This window comes from Bos indicus x Bos taurus, chromosome 2, assembly GCF_003369695.1.
Source record: "Bos indicus x Bos taurus breed Angus x Brahman F1 hybrid chromosome 2, Bos_hybrid_MaternalHap_v2.0, whole genome shotgun sequence".
NCBI classification, from domain to species: Eukaryota; Metazoa; Chordata; class Mammalia; order Artiodactyla; family Bovidae; genus Bos; species Bos indicus x Bos taurus.
In genome coordinates, this window is record NC_040077.1 from 115155445 (window position 1) to 115181447 (window position 26003).

General features: G+C 43.5%; 1 protein-coding gene across 6 annotated transcripts in view; it reads right to left on the reverse strand.

Moving 5' to 3' along the window:
* Window positions 1–26003, reverse strand: part of COL4A4 (collagen type IV alpha 4 chain) — a 155884-nt gene that overhangs the window by 108408 nt on the left and 21473 nt on the right. For all 6 annotated transcript variants that reach the window (XM_027514975.1, XM_027514951.1, XM_027514961.1 and 3 more), the window contains exons 4-6: window positions 21908–21985; window positions 1702–1836; window positions 530–574 (exon numbers count right to left, since the gene is read on the reverse strand). In XM_027514975.1, coding sequence (XP_027370776.1) covers window positions 530–574; window positions 1702–1836; window positions 21908–21985 — 258 coding nt within the window. The remainder of the gene's footprint in view (window positions 1–529; window positions 575–1701; window positions 1837–21907; window positions 21986–26003) is intronic.

Below are 26003 nucleotides of genomic sequence, written 5' to 3' on the forward strand. Positions count from 1 at the left end.
AGACATAAATTTATTTTCATACACTCTAATTTAAATTCATTTAGTTTGGAGTATTTTCAGAGATTTGGGAGGAAATCTTCCTTGAAATCCTCAGAAAGACTCTAATGAATTATAACTGTCGCCAAATACCTTTCTCTTCTTTCCTTTGATTTTCACATTAGAAATGAGAGCTTTAAGCCCACTCCCACCATTAGGACTCACAGCTAATAAAAAATTTCATAATGAGAATAAATTTATTTCCAGAAAATTATACTTGAGCTGACAAGTATATCTAGCTCATGTTCTAAAATGTTTTTCTCCAATCTGCTTGAAAACCTTGTTCTTCAAGTAAAGTGTTTTGGTCTCAGAGTTATTACACAAAATTGAAATGCATATACCCTGCCATTTATGAAAATAAGAAAATAAAGTTCGCCATTTGCTGTTGCTTTTGTTCAGTTACTATATATCATATAAATAATTAGATCATGTGACTTTAAGGCTTTGATGAGTCTCTTCCCCCCCAAAATGGAGAAAACTTAAGGATACTTACAGGTATCCCATCCAGACCTGGAAATCCAGGAACTCCGGTTGGACCCTAAAATCCCAGAAAATAAAACAAAGATATAAAAGTTACTAAATTATTAGATTAACCAGTTGATTTACTTAAAAGCATTAGTAATTAATGGCTTGCTTTAAAAAAAAACAACCCTTAATGGGCACTGTCATCTACTTTTACATTAAGGAGCTCAAATGCCAACATTTAGAAATCAGCATTGTGTTTCCTTCTTTTTGTACTTGGGAAGCCAACATGGCAGTATCAGTTCAAAGCATACAATACTGGATACTTAGAAATTCAACTTCCTGGAATCTCTTTATCCCAGAGAAACAAAACCTTAAATGTAAACATGGGTAATTGACAGGACTGTTTTTGCACACTTGCACTACAATAAGATCTCAAATTCTCAGCAGAGAATAAAGAATAGTTTTATCTCCGTATTATAGCATATTATACAAAGTTTCTAAAGGAATAAGTTCAATCTACATCAATTGATATGGAGTGATTTCCAAGCCATGTGATTGAGTGGAAAAAGAAAAGACTCAGCATGATACACATAATATCATTTAGGTTTTTGAAAAAGTCATAAAGAAAACCACTCCTCACTGGATACATTCATGCTTTTTCATATCATTTTATTTATTTATTTTATCTGGGATTGTGCTGGGTCTTTGTGCTGCACAGCCTCTTCTCCAGCTGTGGCGAGTGGGGATAACTTTCTAGTTGTCATGCTCGGGCTTCTCATTGCGGTGGTTTCTCTTGCTGTGGAGCATGGACTCCCCGGATTGTGGTCTTCAGCAGATGCGGCTCCTGGACTCTAGGGCACAGGCTCAGTGGTGCACGGGCTTAGTAGCTCTGTGGCATGTGGGATCTTCCCAGATCAGGGACCAAACCCGTGTCTCCTGCATTGCCAGGCGGATTCTTCACCACTGAGCCACTGGGGAAGCCTGACATGCTCTTCTCTTTAAGTATCTAGAAAACATCCAGAGAGGCATGCTCCTCTGGAAAGGGGGCTAGAAATAAGGGCTGATTATACAAGAGGGGTTCAGGCTTAATTTTTATAAGGTGCAAATAGGTACTACTTGTGATTATACCAAAAAAAAAAAAATGTGGTATAGCAACGCTGGTGAGTGGTTAATGAGCCTTTCACTTAGGAAGAGGCTTACCTTGTCACCTACGTCACCTGCTGCTCCAGGACGGCCACTTTCACCTTTCATCCCTTTCTCCCCTGGGATCCCAGTGGGTCCCGGTGGTCCCAGGGGTCCAATAGGACCCTGTGGCCCTGCTGGTCCCGGTTGACCCTAAGAAGAAAGATTAAAAAGGTAAGGGGAGTGGTGGGTGAGCCTTAAGTAGAGTTTTCTAACACAAATATACAGTGACTTGGGTTTACAGAAGACTGCAAAATTAAAGATGGAGCAAATTTTAATAACAGAAGGACAAATGATGAATTAATTGCCAAAAAAGAAAGGAATGTTGTCTTTTTCAATCTGAATCAAAGCTTTACAGTAAATTTGAATCACCGCATGTGCATACACACACATCTATATACTGATTATAGTCCTCTTATTCTTTTCATTCTGTCATTGAAAATTAAAAATTTATTTGGCTGCATTTGCCATGCATGGACTCTCCAGCCGTGGCACAGGAGCTCAGTAGTTGTGGCATGTGGGATCCTAGTTCCCTGACCAGGGATCGAACCCACGTCCCCGGCATCACAAGGAGACCACCAGGGAAGTCCCCTGAAGTAAGTAATTTTTAAATGAAGTCTCATTAACATTATGTTAGTGACACAAGAGTGAGGAAAAACTGCCAGATCTTTCATTTCCTTCAAATGGCTAATGATTTGTCTGCCTTTTTAGAGAGAAACATTTCTTTTTTAGCTGATTTTATCTGCTCTCTTATCCCTAATTTGGAAGCTGGCTCTCCTCGTCACATTATTTTTATGCAATCTAACTTCCTTTCCATGAATGAAAATATCACCTTTTATTTTAGGCAAAGAAGTTTCAGGAACTCAGCTCTCCCCCTGAACACACAGTGGGAATATCTCTGGGGCAAAGATGAGGAAAGCTCTCTCTTTAAGCCTGTTCCCCTTTGCATTTAGATGCACTGATGCCATGAATGCATGTTCAGCTACCACAGCAAATCTCACAACTCTTTCTATTCTGAAGTAGGCAGGCTGATGTATCTCAGCGTTAGTTTCTCTGATCAGTTTCCAGATGATCATATCTAGCTTCCTCCTTGACATCTCCTTGAATACAATGGTTGTTGTTGCTGGTCGTTCAGTTGTGTCTTTGCGGCCCCCCGGACTGTAACCCTCCAGGCTCCTCTGTCCATGGAATTCTCCAGGCAAGAATCCTGGAGTGGGTAGCCATTCCCTTCTTCAGGGGGATCTTCCTGACCCAGGGATCAAACCCAGGTCTCCTGCATTGCAGGCAGATTCTTTACCGTCTGAGCCACCAGGGAAGCCCCAAATACAATGATACCTCTAGCTTAAAAAAAAAATGCAAAATAGAACTTCTAATTTTTCTCCCCAGATCTGATCTTCCATTCACCTTCTCCAGCTCCAGAAAATTAGGGATCACCCTTGCTATTCCTCTTTCTCCCACTCTACATTTGACCCATGCTCAGTTCCTAGCCATTTCACTTCTAAAAGAGATCTGAAGCCTCCCCACCTCACTGTCTGCTGCCTTGCTGCCACACTGGTCCAGCCAGCATCAGTGAGACCTGCACTCTAGGCTCCCAGGTGGTTCTCCAGCTTCCTTTTACCCACTCCTGGCCTTTCTCCAAGTGGCATTAAAGCAGAAATCAGATCATGGCATGGCCCTGCTTTTCAAGTTCTCCTTGCCTTCCCACTGCAAGCAAAATAAACCCCGTGCTCCTCATCTTCCAGGCCTCACAGAGTGTGGCCTCAGATTCCCTTGCGCCCTGTGCTGTGCCCACCCCACACTCACTGCATCCAGCACGCTGCTCTTATCTGTCCCAGGGCCTCGGTGCAAGCACTTCCTCGAAGGCTCTTTCCCTAGATCTGCACATGACATGAGTCTCTCCTGAACCGCCACCAGTGAAGGAGGATTCTCAGTTCATCCACATCCCCATTAGTCTCCAGCAGGGCACTCGGTCTACTTCCTTCTTAAGATCTTAGCATTTCACATTTTTTTTAACTTTTGGCCCTTCCTCACAGCCTGTGGGATCTTAGTTCCCCAACCAGGGATCGAACATCTCCCCCCTGCATTACAGTCTTAACCACTGGACTACCAGGGAAGTCCCTCACAGTTTTACAATTATGTATTTGCTCATCAGTTCACTGTCTGCTCTCCAATGAGATACTAGTACCATGAGGGTGGGGACATCTGCTCACCATATAAGTCTTCTATCTACCACCTGCCATGGCCTTTGGCTCAGGAATGAATGAATGAATGAAGGGTTCGTGTGGCAGTAACTATGCTCTCAGGCTTGGTGGTCCAGCCTGACCATCCATCCACTCCAGAAACACCCTACCTCGACCCTGGAAAGTGATTTTTGAACTTTGCAAAAAGGAATGCTATCAAATGCAATGTTTATGACATATTCCTTGATTTTATACTTCAAATTTATTTTTATAAAATAACCCATGTATGGGAATTATGAGGCTCTTTGAATGAACTTTAGAATCTAAAGTCAGGGTTTCTAAATGATACTTCCAGCCTCCGCATTCAATCTCTGTCTATAATTTGATGTGAGCAGAGAGTATCTTAGATTCAAATGTTTTTTAAAATAACTCACTTTGCAGTCTTAAGATAACACCTCTAGATGAGGTGAAGAGAAGCTTTTCAATGAGAAGTTTATAACAGTGAATTCGCCAGTGCAGGGTGATCTGGCCACATGACACCGTGTGCTATGCACACCATGTCCAGCTGTGTTGTCTAATTCAGATTCAATCCCTGGATTGGGAAGATCCCCTGGAGAAGGGAAGAATACCTGTTCCAGTATTCTTGCCTGGAGAATCCTACACAGAGGAGCCTGGGGGGCTACAGTCTATGGGATCGCGAAGAGTCAGACATGACTTAGTGACTGAATAACAAAAACCACCAGTGTGCACAGGACCCTGCCCAAGAATGTAGAGCCAGCCTTTGAGTGTGTGGGGCCCAGGGGAAAAAGATTTTTTGAAGAATCCCATCTACATAAAAATTTGAATCATCTGAAATCAATGTGTAAGCACCGTTCTGGTGACCCAATATCAGGAATCCTATGAAAGAAATCCCACAAGGGGGCGAGTGAGACTGTTCTGTTAGGCGGCCATCCTCTTGACACCAGGGCCAGTCATGGGCCCCAGCCCTGAGCATGAGCCCCAGAGCTCCTCATGTGCTCAACCCCCAAAGGATAAACAGAAACTACTTAAAGCCCAAGCTGGAGCTGCCACTGCCTGGGTACCACTTAAGCGAACTTCCATAACTTTTCTGTCCCTGTGGATGATCCACAGGACTGAAAATGGGCTCTGTCCACTCAGCCAATCCCCTAACACCAAGCTGACCCTGGACTCTATGCTTTCTTCCTCATTCCTTTTTTCATTATTGACAACCTTTAACATCTGCTTACATTTTGTAAGTCAAAATCATACTTTATTCGTACTTTCCCTTCTCTTCATGCGTTTTCATTATCATTAGAATAGCTGCTATTCCTTGAGCACCCATAAAAATACTATAAGCTTAGAATTTTCAAGGAAGCTTAAATGTATACATAAGTGTTACAAAAAAGACAACAATAAAATATAAAATCTAATCATATGGGCCCCATCCATTTAGGGGCACTTTGAGGGCGTATCTATTTACTCTAGATATTATACAGTTTCTAAACTACAACCTAAATGTCAGCATAAATAATGACTTCAGCTGACCTTTTCTACGTGTTAATTAATCTCAGTTGGTTTTGGTTAATTACCATAAGGCTCAGGAAATAACTGCTTTTTCACTAAGTTTGGAAATTATCTGTCTTACATATCATTTATACAAAAAGTTCTAAATTATCTATTGTGGACACTGTACTTCACAAAACCTATGATCTAAAAACAACAAAATGCATGTCTGGACAGAAAAGGGGAACAGAAAGGACAGCCAACTCACTGGCTATAATTCTCTTTAATGTATTTCGCTTTAGACACGCGATGCCGAGTCCAAGCCTAATGGAACTTTGGAGAGAAAAAGAAAAGGGGTGGAAATACTGAGCACAGTGGCAAGAATGATAAAACTGCCTTCAGTATAGAAATGTGTCCTGATTGAGAACACGCCAGCTAAAACACCCTTAAACAGAAATACATCGAGCGATGGTAATTTGTATTATTAAATTCTCCGTCCCTCCTTTTGCCACCTCCCCAGCCCTGATCAGTCACACTGACATCCCTGAACGAGGGATGTCAAGCTCCGTTCTTTCACAGACTTCTGTGTCCTGTCCCTGAAGTGCCCCTGCCATGCCCCCCAAGTAATCTCTCACTCCTCCCCTGGAAAAACCCCGCTGTCTGCTACCCTCACCCCACACCCTTCAGAATGAGATGCTTGTCCAAGATGCCTGCGTAATGACACTTCCCATCCACTCCTGTGATCACCTCTTTGTCTCTGTGTCCCCAGCCCCACACCCACCAGACCAGAGCTCCTGGCGGAAAGAGTCTAGGTGCCCAAGGCCATGATGCAAGAAAGGCAGAGAACAACATTTAACAAAATCACGTGGTCAGATCGCCCACCCAACCCGAGGGAAGACTGTCCAGGATCTGCTTTCTCCTGGCTCTGAACTGCTGTCCCTGGAAGTGGCTGAGAGTAGGGATGAGGACCTGAGATGACTCCACCCGGGCTGAGCCCTGAACGCTGCCCTGTTGGTGTCTGTGGTTGCTGAGATCTGACATAGGGGTCTTCCTTCAACCACACTAAACTGCACATACAACCCCTACCGTGTAAGTGAAAAATCTAACAGAGAGCATTAAAGGCCTCCCCTCTACGGGATAGACTTTGCGTTTTGTTCTACATGCAGTGCTGTTTTTTTCCTCTTAATCATTATCTTATTACAGAATACATCTTAAAAAATACTCTAAAACCTTGTATACCAGTATTAACTATGTCAGAAAGCTGTTCACAAAAACTTTCCGAGCACCAATATTTGAAATAGTCATTGTGAGTTTATCTAATCTGAGTAAATCATTTATCCACAGTGATGGAATGATTCCACTTTCATTAAATCACTTCATATAAAAGAAGGGATCACTAAAAGAAAACATGTTTAAAAGAGTTGAGCTTACTAATTTATCAGGCAACACTAAAAGTAACTTCACAATGAATAGACATAAATAAGGGGATGACAGAGGATGAGATGGTTAGACAGCATCACTGACTCAGTGGACGTGAATTTGAGCAAACTCTAGGAGATAGTGAAGGACAGTGCTGCCGTCCACGGGGTTGCAAAGAGTTGGAGGCAACTTAGCAACTGAACAAGACAAGACACTTCCGTAACTACAGAACCATTAAATAATCACAAGAATTTTGCATCTTTAAAAAAAGGTGTTTTTTTTTGTTTTTTTTTTAAAGAACTATTCCACTCCTACCCTTGCACTTTTCACCCATGCTAGGCAATGGAGCGTTGCATTTCAGTCACTAGCAAAAAGAAAAAAATGCCCAAGGGAATGAATGGCTGGCTGTCAGAGGTAGGGTCTCTGAATTTTTTCTTTTTTTTTTTCTTTCTTTTTTTGCTACTGTGGGTCTGGAATTGCCTCTGTGGTTTATGACCTTCGGTGAGAGACAGTGAAGTCAGAAAAAGGATTCACTGAATCCAGAAAGGACAATCGGCCTGACAGCCGAGGAAGCTCTGGCATGCCATGGGAAGCTGCCAGGCCATGGCTTTCTACCCAAAGGCCAGCCGGACGCCGAGTCATCAGACCCATTCACGCGCCTCCCCACTGTGGCTGCAGCCGCACCGGGCTCTCGGGCCAGCTGAACAAATAAAGGCTGAAGGCGATCGGAGTGGACACTGGCTCCCACGCCTGCCTGGCTCTCGGAGGCCAGAGCATTCCTTTAGGATTCCCCCTCATTAACCGTCCGTGTCAGATGCGTCTCTTGAGCTGGGCTAGGAACAAACTATCTTTATTTCACGACATTTAGTAGACGAGACCAACAGAGAAGACGATATGTACATTTTTAACACCTAAATATTCAAATCAGCCTTTTGGGCTGCCACTGGTCTGCTTGCTCCCAGGAAGCAAACCCTAAGAGGAACGGAGGGACATAGGTGCACCTGTGGCTGATTCATGTTGATGTATGGCAAGAACCACCACAATATTGGAAAGTCATTTTACTTAAAATAAATTAAAAAAAAAAAGAAATCCTTCATCTATTGAGCAGTGTGAAGACTGGGAGAAATAGCTACAGAAAGACAATGGCAGATGCACATACAATCACACTCTTTCTGCCACTACTTCTTGCTCTTTTAGAATCGGAGAATCAGTGCCAGAAGTCTGAGTGAATGAAATGAATGAACAAACAAGAAAGATGTCTTTATTATACTGTTGTTGTTTAGTCACTAAAGTGAAAGTGAAGTCACTCAGTCGTGTCCGACTCTTGCAACCCCATGGACTGTAGCCCACCAGGCTCCTCTGTCCATGGGATTTTCCAGGCGAGAATATGGGAGTGGGTTGCCATCTCCTTCTCCAGGATATCTACCCAACCCAGGGATTGAACCCAGGTGTCCCGTATTGTAGGCAGACATTTTACCGTCTGAGCCAGAAAGTAAAAATGAAAGTGAAGTCACTAAGCCATGTCCAACTCTTTTGCAACCCCGTGAACTGTAGCCTGCCAGGCTCCCCTGTTTTTGCTTGGAATTTTCCAGGCAAGAATACTGGAGCGGATTGTCAATTTCTTCAGGGGATCTTCTGGACTCAGGGATTGAACCCACATCTGCTGCATCTCCTGCATTGACAGGTAGATTCTTTACCACTGAGCCATCTGGAAAGCCTTTTATCACACTGTTTACACATAAATTTCCAAATCACTCTTGGCCAATAAGACCATGACATTGACTGTCAAAAGTGTCGCAGGAAGGGAAAGGTATTTATTTATTAAGCTGGGTTATACACCTGCGGTGTCCATATATTACTTCACTTAATCCAACCAGCAGCCCTGAGGACTGTGGATTATTATCCCTGTATAAATAAGGAAAGTCCACATACAACAGTGTTCATCAAATTAGTTAAAGACCTCTATTTTTGTTCTCAAATCTAATGTCCTAGTCCCATCCTGTATCTCTGACCGTTCTCTAGAAACTTCCGTGAACCTTCTTCCCTGTACATTCACACTCATCATGTCAGAAGCTGAGGTCAACACGCCCAGACTGGTTTTCCTGCCTTTTTCCTCCCTGACTCAGCAGACGGCAGCTTGGGTTTCTTCCACCAGCTAAGCTCACCACCCAGCTGTCAGCTTTGCCGACCTTCTATCCCTCCTTCTCCCAAGACCAAGTCTATCGCTTCTTTCTCTGAATTAATTCTCAGATGTCTGTCCCTCTGTCACCCCACTGTGGAGGCCCTGGGTCATGGTCTGGTCATCCACATGGGCGACCCACGCACCAGCCTCCCCCGCTTCCCTAAGTCCAGTCTCCCCCTCACTTGCACATACCAATGTCAACTAACCCTTAGTCTTCCCTTTGCTGTGTCCATGCTTCCATCAACACTGCAGTGAGCACAGCCCATCCTCCTCCACCCCAGCAAACCGTGGTCCCTAAGCGTCTGCACCCACACCCTCTCCTCCAGTCACATTTGTGTATTCTCTTTGCCTGAAGGAATAGCAGCCTTGGCCCATTTGCAGCTCAGATTCAACCTTCCCCCAACCCAAATTATGATGACAACAACAATGACGATGCTAGGACACCCTTCACTGAGCACTCACTCCATTCTGGTCCCTGGAAAAGTACTGTGCCTTCCTCGCATGGAATCCTCACATCCTTAGAGCACAAAGACATCCTCTGTCTACTTGTCCCAAATGACAAAGCCTAGGCTCAGAGAGATGAAGGCCACTTGGCCACCACCTGGAGAAGCAGGGCCACACCCGACTTCAAAGCCGCTGCTTCCCTTTTCACTACAGTCCTCATCAACTTCACTCTTGTATAAACTCTCATATCCACCGTCAATTAATACCCACATAAGCTTAGCACTTATTTCTCATTATTGTTTTATGCATGTTACTTTAATATCTACTTGGGGTGATGTTGTCCAGTAAGATTATTGGGACCAGGAATCTGTATAATAAAACCACCCCCAGCCCACTTTGGCCACTGCCTTCCACAGTATAGTTAAATATACACTCAAGCACTTATTTATAATTGAAATTAACAAAGAAGTGTTTGCACCCAACCCTGTCTTTTTAATTCTTGATTGTAATTCAACAATTATGCCACTAGGTGGCACTATAACATCACTTAAAGCTCAGTTCAGTTCAATTCAGTTCAGTCGCTCAGTCGTGTCCGACTCTTTGCGACCACATGAATCGCAGCAGGCCACCTCCCTGTCTATCACCATCTCCCGGAGTTCACTCAGACTCAGGTCCATCGAGTCGGTGATGCCATCCAGCCATTTCATCTCAAGGCAAGAATACTGAAGTGGTTTGCCATTCCCTTCTCCAGTGGACCACAGTCTGCCAGACCTCTCCACCATGACCCGCCCGTCTTGGGTGGCCCCACAGGGCATGGCTTAGTTTCATTGAGTTAGACAAGGCTGTGGCCCTAGTGTGATTAGATTGCACTTAAAGCTCAACTAGGCCTTAATGTGCAGCCTGAACCCTTTAGGGGTGCCTCCAAAGTCCTCCTCTATTGCAGAAACAACTGCTGGAGATATAGGAGGATCATAAAATAAATAACATAAAAGGTGTTACTCAAAGAGTGGACAGTCCAAGGAGACCAGACTGCAACGGCAAAGTGTTTTCTTGTGCCTTAAGTTCACCTCACTCAATGAAGGAACAAATTGGTCAGTTAAGTCTGTAACATCACTGACTCAGGATTTTCAGCTGTGTTTTAAAAAAAATCTTAATGGAGGTAAAATGAATATTATTTTTTTTCATTAATATAAGCAGGACAATAATGTGTTCTTCCAAATCATGTAAAATTCATTTATTAATGTCTTTTAATTTGATAAATAGGCTGTATTTTTGTATCATTTTTTTCCAGTTTTTTTTTTGGAGGGCCACACCTCAAAGTTTGTGGGATTTTAGTTCCCTTGGGCCCATGGCAGTGAAAGTGCAAAGCCCTAACCAGCGGACAGACAGGTTAATTCCCTATGGGATACATCTTAAACTTAACACAGTGCTGTATCAAGTGTATCATTAAAACTGGAAGAAAGGGAATTCCCAGGATCTCAGTTCCATTCCTGGTCAGGGAATTAAGATCCTGCATGCAGAGTGGCAGAGCCAAATTTTAAAAAAATAAAATAAAAAAGATGTACAGCATAATGATTCAACTCACATACATCATGAAATCACAATAAGGTTAGTGAACATTCCTCACCTCATATAATATAGATCAAAAATAAAAGAAAAAAGTTGTTTATTTAAGAAGAAGCTTGATGCAATGGGGAAAAATGCTGTACTGAGAAGTAGAAGACATGGCTTTGCTACTGAATGATAAATAAGGTCACCCACCTACTATACAGCATGGGAAACTATCTTCAATAGCCTGTTTGGAAAAGAATCTGAAAAAGAATGTGTGTGTGTGTGTGTGTGTGTGTGTGTGTGTGTGTGTGTGTGTAACTGAATTACTTTGCTATACACCTTAACACTGTAAATCAACTATAGTTCAATTAAAAAAAAATAATAAGGTCACCCCTTGATCATGGAACACTGGTTTTCCCATCTTCAGAAATGGTGTAACATCTGCCCACCCTCGTACCCCTCCATGTACAATGGTCTCCAGCCCAGACCTCCCACCAGGGTGACAGTAGCCTCCTGACAGGTTTTCCCTAATAATTCTCCCTGCCCCTCATCACCTTCACTATATTCTCCGAAGAGCAGCCAGCATGTTTTTATAACATAAATCCAACCTGTGTCTACTCCTCCAAACATCTTTCAAAGCCTTTCCTATTCTTCAGGATAACCCATATCTGGCTTTCCAGTTGCTATGGGAATGCAACAGGCAGCGCCGAGAGCTCCTGGAACGCCACTCGAGGAGCTAGAATCCAGGTGTCTCTCTTTCCCTCCTCTGCTCTCCTGGGGTCCCTGCCCCTGGCCATTCCCATCCTTCTCCCCCTCCTGAGTCTCCAGTGCTGGCCCCCCTTCCTCCTTCTGCAGCTCCGCTGGGCTGCCCTGACCACTTGCCACTTTCTCTTGGGCAGACTTGCCCATCTTCTTGGAGTCAGGCACCTCCAGCTCTGAGTATCCTCTGTTTCCCTCCCTAGCCCAGACTCTCTTCTGGGCCCTGGCCACATATCAGTATGCAAAGTGGACCCATGATCATTCCCTTATGTGCTCCTCGGCCACCCGCCTCTATTCACACAGCTGTTCATATCACCCCAGGGCATCCCGTGGGCTCCCCGCCCCACCTGGAGTCTCCTCCTTCCTACCCATCTGCCTCCCGAATATTCTCAACACCCACGCTCTTCCCCTCCACGCTCGCCCCTTTGCTGAGCCACCATGACCTCCCACCAGGGCGACTACAGTAGCCTCCTGACAGATTTTCCCTAAAATTCTCCTCACCCCTCATCACCTTCACTATATTCTCTGAAGAGCAGCCAGCATGTTCTTATAAATCCAACCTGTGTCTACTCCTCCGAACATCTTTCAAAGCCTTTCCTATCCTTCAGGATAACCCGTATCTGGTTTCTCAACTGCATCCTTTACCACTCACTCCCTCACCTACATGGTCAAACCTTGCTGGCCACCTCGTGGCCCATCCAACACACCTGCCCATCTCCTTCTCACTTCAGGGCCTAAGTAGGGGCTGTTGTCTCTGCCCAAACACTTACAGTGGTTTGAAGTGTGGCCACAAAAAGATACTTTTATGCCCTAAGCCTGGAACCTGTGGATATTGCCTTGGGTGGCAAAAGATGTAATAAACCTATGGATTTTGAGAGGATTATTTTTGTTCTGTGTTATCCAGGTGGGTCCTAGAGGCCATTACATGTATCCTTATAAGAGGGACATGGACGAAGATTTGGTCCAGACACACAGGGGAGAAGGTGATGTGATGATGGAGGCAGAGACTGAAGTGATGTAGCCACAGGCCGGGGCTGGAAGAGGCAGAGAATGGGTCTCCATCTTGCCTATGGGGAGAACACACCATTCTTCCCCTAGGCCATCGCTGGGTGACCTCTGTTTCCACCAGGTCCAAGATATCCTGGCACTGTCCACCATGCACACATAGGCTTCTGTGCAAAATCAAGTTAGGGCACTAGATTATCCACCCAGGGCGGAAGAAAGGGTCTTTGTCTATTCTTTTCCATGATGCATCTGAAACACCCAGACCACCCCACATCTGGCACTCATCAGGCACCCAGGAGGAACGGCTGGAAGGTGAGTCTGTCTTGCTAGATGGACTCCCAGCTCCGGGCCACAGGGACCCACCTCTTTACCCCCAAGGCCTCACAGCCTCCTCAAACACCTGGCACATGGTGAATGCTCAATGGCTGTTTGCTGAATGAATGGAAGAAATCGTTGTTGCTGTTGTTCAGTCACTCTGTCGTGTCCGACTCTTTGAAACTCCATGGACTGCAGCACGCCAGGCTTCCCTGTCCTTCCCCAGTTTGCTCAAACTCATGTTGCCCCCTTCTCCTCTTGCCTTCAATCTTTCCCAGGATAAGGGTCTTTTCCAGTCAGTCAGCTCTTTGAATCAGGATTCAAAGGCCAAAGGATTGGAGCTTCAGCTTCAGCATCAGTCCTTCCAGTGAATATTCAGTGTTGATTTCCTTTAGGATTGACTGGTTTGATCTCCTTGCAGTCCAAGGTGCTCTCAAGGGTCTTCTCCAGCACAATTCTAAAGCATCAATTCTTCAGTGTTCAGCCTTCTTTATGGCATAGAAGGAATGAATGGCTAATAACTGAGTGATTTGCAAATTCACACATGTGTGACAGAGGATTGGGGGAAAAAAAAAAAAAAAAACAGCACTTGAAAACACAGCTGTTTCCCTGTGGACTTCTTAGCAACTTATAGAAAGTGGCATGTGAAAGGAGAAATACAATTTTCTCTCTTAAAAATTCTGTAATTCACTTTAACTAATTTAGTCACATGCTACCTTGGTGCAAAACAGCTGTTCTCGTAGTCACAAACTCTGCTCCCGTGTTCCTGTGTGGAAGATGCCCTGCGTGGAAACGCACCTTATTTCTTACCACCACCACCAAGGCTGACTCCACTTTGGTAATGACCTTGATCCTCTCAAGTTCAGCCTAGTCCCACATTTGCTGAGCTCTGCTCCCGCCTGGCCACAGTTCACGCTGGGTCGCAGAGCTCAGCAATCATCGTTGCTATGGGACTGAGCTGAGCGTGTGCGCGAACACACACACACACACACACACACACACACACAGGATTGAACTCCACCCAGGAGACCAAGGGCACGGCTATAAAACACCGCCCATTTAATGAGGTGACTGACTGGGGCAGACTTACCAAAATCTACCTTCAGACCCAACCTGTCACTGGGGTTTCTTGATGAGGTTTCATGCAGTTATCCCGTTTGGTAAATAATAGAGGCAAATTATTTAATAAAAGTAGCGGGAAAATATAGGCTTGCTTTCCTTTTTCAAGCACAAACGTGGGTTTAAAGAGCGAGATCGTCAGCATACTGAAAGCCATGCTAATTAGCTGGAGTTATTCCTCTGGATTGTTTAGTTGCTAAGTCATGTCTGACTCTTTGCAACCCTGTGGACTGTAGCCCACCAGGGTCCTCTATCCATGGGATTCTCCAGGCAAGAACACAGGACAGGGATGCCATGTCCTTCTCCAATTCCTCTATATACAACGAGTGCTAAGTCACTTCCTGTCTGACTCTCTGCAACTCTATGGACTTTAGACTGCCAGACTACTCTGTCCATGGGATTCTCCAGGCAAGAATACTAGAGTAGGTTGTCAAACCCTCCTCCAGGGGATCTTCCCAGCCCAGGGATCGAACCCACATCTCTTATATCTCCTGCATTGCCATGTGGGTTCTTTGGAATAACCTGGGAAGCCCTATTCCTCTATATCAGATCAGATCAGTCGCTCAGTCGTGTCCGACTCTTTGCAACCCCATGAATCACAGCATGCCAGGCCTCCCTGTCCATCACCAACTCCTGGAGTTCACTCAGACTCACGTCCATTGAGTCAGCGATGCCATCCAGCCATCTCATCCTCTGTCGTCCTCTTCTCCTCCTGCCCCCAATCCCTCCCAGCATCAGAGTCTTTTCCAATGAGTCAACTCTTCGCATGAGGTGGCCAAAGTACTGGAGTTTCAGCTTTAGAATCATTCCCTCCAAAGAAATCCCAGGGCTGATCTCCTTCAGAATGGACTGGTTGGATCTCCTTGCAGTCCAAGGGACTCTCAAGAGTCTTCTCCAACACCACAGTTCAAAAGCATCAATTCTTTGGTGCTCAGCCTCTTCACAGTCCAACTCTCACATCCATACATGATCACAGGAAAAACCATAGCCTTGACTAGATGGACTTTGTTGGCAAAGTAATGTCTCTGCTTTTGAATATGCTATCTAGGTTGGTCATAATTTTCCTTCCAAGGAGTAAGCGTCTTTTTCATGGCTGCAGTCACCATCTGTAGTGATTTTAGAGCCCAGAAAAATAAAGTCTGACACTGTTTCCACTGTTTTCCCATCTATTTCCCATGAAGTGGTGGGACCAGATGCCATGATCTTCGTTTTCTGAATGTTGAGCTTTAAGCCAACTTTTTCTCCCCACTTTCACTTTCATCAAGAGGCTTTTTAGTTCCTCTTCACTTTCTGCCATAAGGGTGATATCATCTGCATATCTGAGGTTATTGATATTTCTCCCGGCTATCTTGATTCCAGCTTGTGTTTCTTCCAGTCCAGCGTTTCTCATGATGTACTCTGCATAGAAGTTAAATAAACAGGGTGACAATATACAGCCTTGACGAACTCCTTTTCCTATTTGGAACCAGTCTGTTGTTCCATGTCCAGTTCTAACTGTTGCTTCCTGACCTGCATACAAATTTCTCAAGAGGCAGATCAGGTGGTCTGGTATTCCCATCTCTTTCAGAATTTTCCTCTATATAGATATTGGCTATTAATGATATTATTAATAAGCTGAATGATATAAAATGATATCTCCCCTCTATCCCCAGGTCTCCCATGCCCTGTTCAGAAATATTCTCGTGCACTGACATATAGGATTCAGTCTTTTAACTTCTGTATGTTTTCCATTCTTCAAAATTTAAGGTTAATATATATGACAAGGGGAACTACTTTAACCAGCTAAACCAGTTACAAGCTGGCAGGTGGCAGGTGGCAGGTTGAATTCTGCCAGGAAATCTGTTTAATTATTAGGCACTATGTTTGCTTTTTTTAAATGCTGATCCCTTTACATGACAAAAGGACCACTCAGCCCCACAGAGTCCCCAAGGCTGAGGTCCCTTCCTGGGACCCCTCACTCAGGTCACCAGCTGTCACCTCAAGGCACCTGCACGTGTGAGCTCGGATAAGACTTCATGTATCAGACGATTCTCCGGCAGAGACACAATGAGCTAGGGAGTCGGTCCTCGGAGAAGAAAGATGCAGCAAGAAAAAGAAGACATCAGAACCAAATCACAAAGGGGTAGTGACAGACTAAATTCGCCAACTTCTCTGTTGTCACTGGAATTTGCTGCTATCAAAATGTAACATAATCGACTTACGCAAGCTTTGAGAACATGAAAATAATTGCTCTGAACCATTTATCGGGCTGCAGTTATAGAGAGTACTAGAACACAGTTGTGTGAGTGATAAAGAGGTTGAATTCTAGAACTTTGTGTGCAAATCATTTAATGATAACCAAAAATGTTAACAACAGTTAAAATTTCCCAAGGAAATTTTAAGAGACTGCAAGCTCTTAGGAATGGAAGGGACAAGTGAATGAGATTGCAGGAAAAAAATACCTGTATGTATTTTGGTGATTTAAAATTCCCAAAAGAAAGACTGGTTTGCTAATGGGTGATTTTGGTTTTCAAACCAAAAATAAACTAAGTCAGATCATGAGTTTTAAGCCATTTGCCCTTCTTATGTATAAAACTACCAAACTATAAAGTTCTATTGACTTAACAGTTACAAGACTCCCTTGAATGGAAAACAATATTTTTTTTTCTGGAATAAAATATAGAAGGTGTCTATTATCAAGCGAGTTACTAAAGCAACCTTATAAAATATTCCATCCTGGTCTGTGATGACATGTATGTAATTTTCCCTACAAGAAGACATCCATCAAAAACACAGCTATTTCTCCTTTGAAACTACTATGCTGTGCTCAGTCGTGTCCGACTCTTTATGACCCCATGGACTGCAGCCCGCCAGGCTCCTCTCTCTGGGGGATTCTCCAGGCAAGAATACTGGAGTAAGTTGCCATTCATTTCCTCCTCCAGAAGATCTTCCCGTTAAAACTGATAAATAATAATTTGATATCATGCCCAATGGTATGTCATTAATATCCATAAAGAGGGACTATGGGGTTTGGGGAAATGTTATGCAGAGTCACAAAATATTTTAGAAGCCAATTAAATTACTGTCATATGTGAAAATTCATGCCCACATCAGAACCATAGGCTGTTAGGAGGACAGGACCAGTCCTTTAATACAAACTCTTATTTCCCAGGTGAGGGCTCTGAACTCCCCCCAAAACCAAAGTGGTAATTCCCAGTGTCCTACCCTCAGACTCGAGGTCTTTCCAGGATGCTACTAAACCTTCAAAAGATCTAAATACAGCAATGGCCATGTTCCCTTCTGTGGCTCAAAGTGCTTATTTCTGGTTCTCCCTGATATTCACAAAAAACTCTAAACTCGGTGAGATGCTCACTTACTAACAGGTTCACATGTTGCATGTAAAAAGACTCGGAGGAGAGACTTCCTGCTAATTCTATTCCCATTTCCCTTGGACGTGGCAGGTCTTCCCACATACACGCTGCTTGTGCCCTGGCTACCCACTCAGACTCCCAAATCCTGTCCAGGCTCAAATCTGAATTTTAAGCTACTGATTTAAGTGTGTTAACTATCTATTAGGTGCCATCTACTGTGATCATCTCAAAGAAATACCTCCAAAAATGACTCTCAGCTCTCAAAGAGGAGAAACTAATGTAGGCAGCTTATTTTTCTAGAGCATCCACTATGAGCCAGGAACCAGCATAAACATTTTGCGTGTGTCCTTTACAACCACTTCTTAGGAGAACATGCTTACAATCTAATCAAGAAGGTCAGACACATCCACAGTCGAACCCAGAGCTATAGGTCAGAGCGCAAAAAGCATCCCAGAGGGAACCAAGTTGCCCTTAGGGGGCCATCCGCACTGTCTGGGGCCAGGCAGGAGACGCTGTGAGGGGTGGAGTCTCTCCTGAGTTCCTCTGGGGAGGGCGGAAAAGATGGAGAGTGAGCGGAAGTGGGGAGGCATCCCAGAAAAGGGGAGAGGGCATGTGTCATAAAATCAATAAATATTGAGTGATTGCTTTCAGGTTGTGAATCCCTGGATGCTTTATTATGCTGCTTCTAGAGCTGACTCATTGGAAAAGACCCTGATGCTGGGAAAGATTGAAGGCAGGAGGAGAAGGGGGTGACAGAGGATGAGATGGCTGGATGGCACCACCAACTCGATGGACATGAGTTTGAGCAAGCTCTGGGAGTTGGTGATGGACAGGGAAGCCTGGCATGCTGCAGTCCATAGGGTTGCAGAGTTGGACACGAGTGAGTGATTGAACAACAACAAACAAAAAGTTTTTCAGTATTATCTAAATGGTCCATAATAATTATATATGAATATTACAATAAAATCCGCTATAATCATTTAAAAAAATAAGGTAGAGGAGTGGGAATATTTAGATTGTGTTTGAGGGACAGTGAGCGACCCAGCTGATGCAGTGGGAGACGGTTCAAGGGGAGGTGATGGTGATTACTGATGAGAACACATGTGGGAGCTGGACTGTGAGCCTCCAGCAATGCAGGGGTGAGACTGAAGGAGCCCCCTTGGTTCCTGCCCTTAGATTCTTCCCAGTTCAGTTCAATTCAATGGCTCAGTTGTGTCTGACTCTTCCAGACCCCATGGACCGCAGCATGCCAGGCCTCCCTGTCCATCACCAACTCACGGAGTTTATTCAAACTCATCTTCATTGAGTCGGTGATGCCATCCAACCATTTCATCCTCTGTTGTCCCCTTCTCCTCGTGCCCTCACTCTTTCCCAGCATCAGGGTCTTTTCCAATGAGTCAGTTCTTCACATCAGGTGGCCAAAGTATTGGAATTTCAGCTGCAACATCAGTCCTTCCAATGAACACCCAGGACTGATCTCCTTTAGGAAGGACTGACAAAATGTGGTCTACTGGAGAAGGGAGATGCATCCCAACTCCACCTCAAACCCCAGCTTCTGTCTACACTGAAACTCTCACCCAGCCTGGCTCCCCAACCCTTACTATAGACACAGCAGCTTTGATTTGGGGCTGGACAAACCACTCAGTCAGCCATTCAACCAGAAGAGGCATCACTTCCCTCTTAGGAAGGCCCTGCTGTTCCACTCAGGGGCTGTGCCACGTTGGAAAGCGCTTCAACCCTCGTAATTCAGCTTATTCCTGTTTCTATCGCCCACCTTGAGCTGTCACTGCAGTGACTGGAGAGAGTGGCTGGCCGCCTCCCAAACCTCTTCCCGGTTACGCACAAGCCACACTCCCAAATTCCTAGCTAGAGAACGTCGCCAGCGCCTCACAGCCATCATCAGGGATCCATCTGTGCCAGGAAGGGCAGAGGTTGACCGGTGTTCCACACACAGCTCTTCTCGACCACCCAGAAACTGGGACAAAGACAGCAGTGCACGAAGACAGAGGCCCACCCCCGTGAGCCCTCCTGACCCACCTTGCTGAAGGTCTGGTGATCAGAGACAACACATCCCCTATGGACGCAAACGCCTGTGATGGCTCCACAGCCCAAGGACACGGAAGACAAAGCACCAAGGGAGCAAATATAAGGGAACCCAGGCTTGGGCAGATTCAAGCAGCCATGGGGGTTCCCGAATATTAGGATGAGAACTGGTATTTGAACCCACGTGCCATTCTCTTCTCCTGGACCACGGGGCAGATGCTGGGACTGAGACCAGACATCTGGAAGTAGTCCCTGCTCCTTCCGCGTGAAAGTGAAAGTGTTAGTTGCTCAGTCGTGTCTGACTCTCTGTGACCCCATGGAGGTCCCTGCAGCCCGCCAGGCTCCTCTGTCCATGGGATTCTCCAGGCAAGAGTACAGGAGTGGGTTACCATTTCCTTCTCCAAGGGGTTTTTCTGACCCAGGGATCGAAAACAGGTCTCTTTTATTCAGGCAGACCCTTTACTGTTTGAGCCACCAGGGACACCCACCCCTTCCACATTTAACCAAGTTATTTAAAACTCTTGGAAATCCAGGGTTCCCCGTATTGACCGATGGACATAATAATCCTTCTAGCCTCAGAACTTCTGTGGACTGAGAGCAGGATTTCTCAACATCGGTGCTACCGGCATTTGAGGATGGATCCTTCTTTGATGGGGGCTGTCCTCTGCATTGTAGATATCAAGCGATCATGGCCTATGAACCACTGGAGCCAGGAGCACCACCACTCGTCCATGCAGGTGTGTCAGTAAAAAAAGAAAATCTTTCCAAACATCATTAAGTCAGGACCACACCTACCCGGTCTCACCTTTGTTCTGTGGTGTTCCCATCCCATTCCTGCCATGGAGCCGATCCCTCCATTTCTCTTGGACCTCAAGCTCCAAGGGTCTTAAAATCTTGGCTTGCAATCTTGGCACGTTTACATGGACAACCTCAAAAACATGAGGCTTTTTTTCTGACTATTGGGTCCACTGACATGAAAAAAGCTAAAGCATTTCTTAGGCTGCTCCTTTTTAGGGTCCTAACTTTGCTTTCTGGCAAATGTGGTTTTCAAATTTTATCGTGGGGACTTCCCTAGTGGTCCTGTGCTTAAGACTTCACCCTACAATGCAGGGGGTACGGGTTCAATCCCTGGATGGGGGAGCTAGGATCCCATGTGCCTCACAGCCATAAACACATTAAACAGAAGCAATACTACAATAAATTCAATGAAGACTTTAAAAAATAAATAAATCATAAAAGTGGCTGGGGAAAAAGCTCAAGATAGATTCTGATCACCAAAAGTTGTGATGTATTGGAGAAGAAACAAACCAGTTCAAGCAGAAAGGGATTTTCCATAACTTAAGCTCAACAAGGAAGCTGGTTACAGCAAAGGACTTGACAAAGGAACCACACACATATTGTATGACTACTGTGTGAAGATAAAGGAATACTGTGGGGGAAATATACAGTCCTTTCTCTCAGAAAGATGATATTTTGGATCCTGGTGGACTGATCTTTATGGAATTGTGTTTTTTGAGCATCACACACAGCCTTATTGGATCCATCTGGACACATTTCAAAAATCACTGATCTGACTCAAAATTGTCTAAAACTTCTGAAATATTCTTTTCTTGTAATACTGTGGGAGTGTTTTAAACCAATGGGATAGTTTGATCTAATAGTCCCAGCACAGGTGAATTAGTGCCTGCCAACTGCTGCTGTCAGGATATGTGAGAGAGGTTTATAAATAAATGTTCAAGAGACCCCATATACTGTAACCAAGAGGGTTATTACTGTGAATCTCAGGACAGAGAATCGAGTGTGGTCATCAAAAGCACTGTGGACTTGAGCAGGGTGCTCAGTTGTTCTGTGCTGATGTCTTTGGCTCTGCAAAGATGGCACCATAAGATGGGAAGAGAGTTATTGTGAGGGATCAGTGAGCTAAAGCATTTTGAGCACGTCAGACCAGTGACTGGCACATAAGGAGTATGTGATAATTGCAACTATCACTTTGATTATGGAACACTATTCCACAAGGTTATAAAGACGTCCAAGAGTCATGCAGTCAAATGTCTAGAAACACTTCTTTAAACAAAGTTAAGTGGGTTTTTTCTTAACTCACTGCAGTATTAATACTTCGCAACTAGTGCTTTTAAAACATGAATATCAATATGGCGACCCAGAGTGGGCTGTGTACACCAGGACCCTTTCTGTACAAAGTGATTCAACAATAACATATTGATGACAGTGGATAAAATGCTGGGTGGAAGATCTCTAGAGCTTATTCATCTCGCATAATAGAAGCTTTACGCCCTTTGATTAGTAATTTCCCATTTTGCCCTCCCACCACCCATGCTAAATTTCACATGACTCACCCGAGATCCCTTTTCAGGAAAGCACTGGCAAAGAGAGCAATCTCTTCCTCCACAGAGACCAATAAACTTCTTTCCACCCTAGAAAGTGAAGCATTGATTTAGTTGACCGGTATTCATCACCTAGCTGGGTACATGATATATACATTAAGACAAGTACTCTTGGTTTTTCTAACTCATGAGAAGTTCACAGTACAGTTTTATCTCTGAGTCTCTGGAAAGACTAATACTGATATACAAAAAGGCAAAGAACTTACACTGTGGCTTGATAATCAATGTGTTGATGAATTTGGAGTTTGGGATTGACATATATATGCTACTGGTACTATGTATAAAATAGATAACTAGTGAGAACCTACTTTGTAACTCAGGAAACTACTCAGTGCTCTGTGGTGACCTAAATGGGAAGGAAATCTGAAAAAGAAGGGATACATGTATACATATAGCTGATTCACTTTGCTGTACAGCAGAAACTAATAAAACATTGCAAAGTAACTATACTCAAAAATAATTAATTAAAAAAATTTTTTAAAGAGTTGATGATTATGTGAGCGAATAAAAGTTTACATGAGCTAGGATTTTTTTTTAAAAGACCTCCTTTGAAGTCATTTATGTTTAACCAGAAACTTCTATGATTTGTCTCTCTTGGTAAGAGTTTGTTTATCAAGTTGTGAACAATTTCAGAATGTTAACTATGTAGCTGGGAAAACCGCACATACACCACGGTGTCTAACTTAAATTTAAGAGTGACTTTTCTTCCAAGACTCTCTTCCTGTCCCTCCAGGATCAGCTAGGGCATGCGTCCCCCAGGGAGGCCCTCATGGGTCAGCACTGCTGTCACAGTCTTGCGCTTGAATTACGAGTCTTCCTCCTACGGCTTGCTGACACCCCAAGACGGCTCCTCTGACGTGTCTCTCAAACCGAAAGCTTCTGAACTTGAGTAATTTGCTCCTTTTCCCCACTTCTAGCTAGCTTTTCTACCACGCTCTTTAGAAAGTTAAATTACAACATGATCACATATTTTCTTAACTTTAACCCATCCTACACACACACACACACACACACACACACACACACACCCCCCTATGGGAAGAATCACAAACCCTCATTATGTACATGGTGAGTCTTCAGTCACTTAAATACAAAAGTATAGTCATAGGAATGGTGTCCATAGGAGATCCTTAATGACAGCCAGAATGGCATTCCTGCAGTGAAAACACACTGAGCATTGATTCGTTCATGGTGGTCTGGGCTGCATGTTGAGAGGGAAGAGGTGGTTTATCAGCTCTCGGTGCTGGGAACTGAGAGTATGGACAGGACCACGTGCATCCTGATAAGTCGCTTCAGTTGTGTCCAACTCTTTCATGGACTGTAGCCCACCAGGCTCCTCTGTCCATGGGAAGAACACTTGAATGGGTTGCCATGCCCTCCTCCAGGGGATCTTCCTGACCCAGGGACTGAACCTGTGTCTCTTGCATCTCCTGCATTGGCAGGTGGGTTCTTTATCACTCGTGCCATCTGGGAAGCCCCAGATAGGGCCACACACTTCTATAATTAATAGATCTTTTAAAACTAACAACAGTGTAAACTTTAGCCTTTCTTTTTTTTTCTTTAATAGAAAATTATTTAATTAGTATACATGTGTTCCCCATCCTGTAACTTTAGCCTTTAGACCAACACATAACGGGGAAACATCATACAACTGAACCAATACGTACTGTTCTCTTTTTTAAAATTGGGGTATATTTGCTTTACAATGATGTTGCTTTAGTTTCTGCTGTATGACAAAGTGAATCAGCTATCAGTCAGTTCAGTAGCTCAGTCATGTCCGACTCTTTGTGACCCCATGGACTGCAGCACACCAGGATTCCCTGTCCATCTTCAACTCCCGGAGCTTGCTCAAACTCATGCTCACTCCACTGAGTCAGTGATGCCCTCCAACCATCTCATCCTCTGTAGTCCCCTTCTCCTCCTGGCCTCAATCTTTCCCAGTCTTTTCCAATGAGTCAGTTCTTCGCATCAGGTGGCCAAAGTACTGGAGCTTCAGCTTCGGCATCAGTCCTTGCAGTGAATCAGCTATATGTATACATACATCCCCTTCCTGTGGCTTTCCCACTGCCTCTTCCCATTCCCGCCCCCTCCAGGTCACCACAGAGCACGCAGCTGAGCTCCTTGAGCTATGTAGCAGGTTCCCACTAGCTATCTGTTTTATATATGACAGTGCACATTCGTCAATCTCAATCTCCAATTCATCCCCTCCCCTGTGTCTATGTGTCTCTTCTCTATGTCTGCATCTCTATTCCTGCCCTGGAACTAGGTTTATCTGTACCACTTCTCTAGATTCCACGTATATGCATTAATACAAAAAACTTGTTTTTCTCTTAGGGACCTAATTAAGCTTAAAAGATTCTGCACAGCAATATGCACAGTTCAGATAGAAGATGTGTATATACATAAATATACTATACATAAACATACAAACACACTTATGTAAAACATACATGAGTATACAGGTATATGTATGAAATGCACAAATGTATACATATCCCCTTCATTACATATACATGTGCAAAAGTATACAGCCCCATATACATACACAAGTGTATATGTATATGTGATGTGAGGGCAAGGAGTCTAAGTGGTATATTTTTCTTTTCAATCATACGATTAAGACCTCTTTTTTCTTGAAAAATATGCTCAGAAACAATAAAATATTTTGATTAATCATTAATTAAAAATATATTTTTATAAACATAACTCTTATGGGTCATTGAAAAATACATAAAAATTTGAATCTTGACAAGAGCTAAGGAATTAGATAATTTAAGTTAAAAAATGTAATTGAAGTTTCAGAAACATATACCTCTTGAGCTTTGGGTAACACTGTTATCTATGAATGCAGAAATGTTAAGTTCAAAACCCTGATAAGGTAAAAAAAAAAATCAAATGCTCAGGGCCAGGTCAGGACAGCATGAAAGCACTTAAAATAACTATTCTGAACATTTGGGTTCATTTAAGGTTGGGATGTGTTCGGTTAAATACCAAAACAACCAGAGAAAAAAGAAGGTCAGTTGATTAGATGGTTTGATAATAGAGGCAAGTTTGTTATTTTTTAAACTTTATTACGCTAATATTACGGAGATGTTTGTAGCAAAATTACATTTCAGAGAAGAATCAGTTTAAAGTAGATTAGTAGAATTCTAATAAAGAAACACATATAAAACTTTTTTTTGCTTTTATACAAAAGGTATATTTCTTTGTACCTTGCTTTTCTCACTTATGTCTTCAAAGTCATTCCGAATTACTGCATATGGCTACCCATTAAACAAAGTATTGGGTTGGCCAAAAAGTTCGCTTGGGTTTCTCTATAACATCTTACAGAAAAACCCAAGTGGACTTTTTGGCCAACTCAATATTATAACTTATTTAGCTAGTCTTTATTAATGGACATTTAATTATCTCCCCTCTTGCTTCTGAATGCTACCTTTAAACTAATATTCTTGTGCATATATATTCATCCATGTCAGAATAAATATATACGATAAATTTCAAATAGGGAAATTGCTATGTCAATAGGCACATGCATTTAAAATCCTGATAGATGATGCCAAATTGACTTTCCACGGAGATTTTATCAATTTATATCTCTATCTTTAAAATCCATCTACAGTACAGTCTCGCTCTGGGGAAATGTCTAGAATCTCTGCACACCAGAAGCTGGCAGGAAGAGCCAAGATAGAATAATCTTTGTTCAGGTGTTATATGCACTCATACGAAACATAAAGAAGTAAAGGATGTACAATTTAGCACTCTATAGACTTTTATAATAGAAAAAAAGAACATAATACAAAAGAAACTTTAAAAAGTCAGGTAAGAGGACAAATAATCCACAAACATATATTTCAGTGTGTTTCGGTTCATTATTTGAGGTGATGCTCTGAAATGCCTGTGAACTAAGCTGGGCAGGTTTTATCAAGCCCACTTCCCATTGGAGAAAACTGAGTCTTGAATAGGTTATGAGATGAATCACTGGCAGAGGAACCCAGGGCATCCTATTCTTTAATGCATGTGCTTTCTGCTCCCGACTAAAAGATAAAGG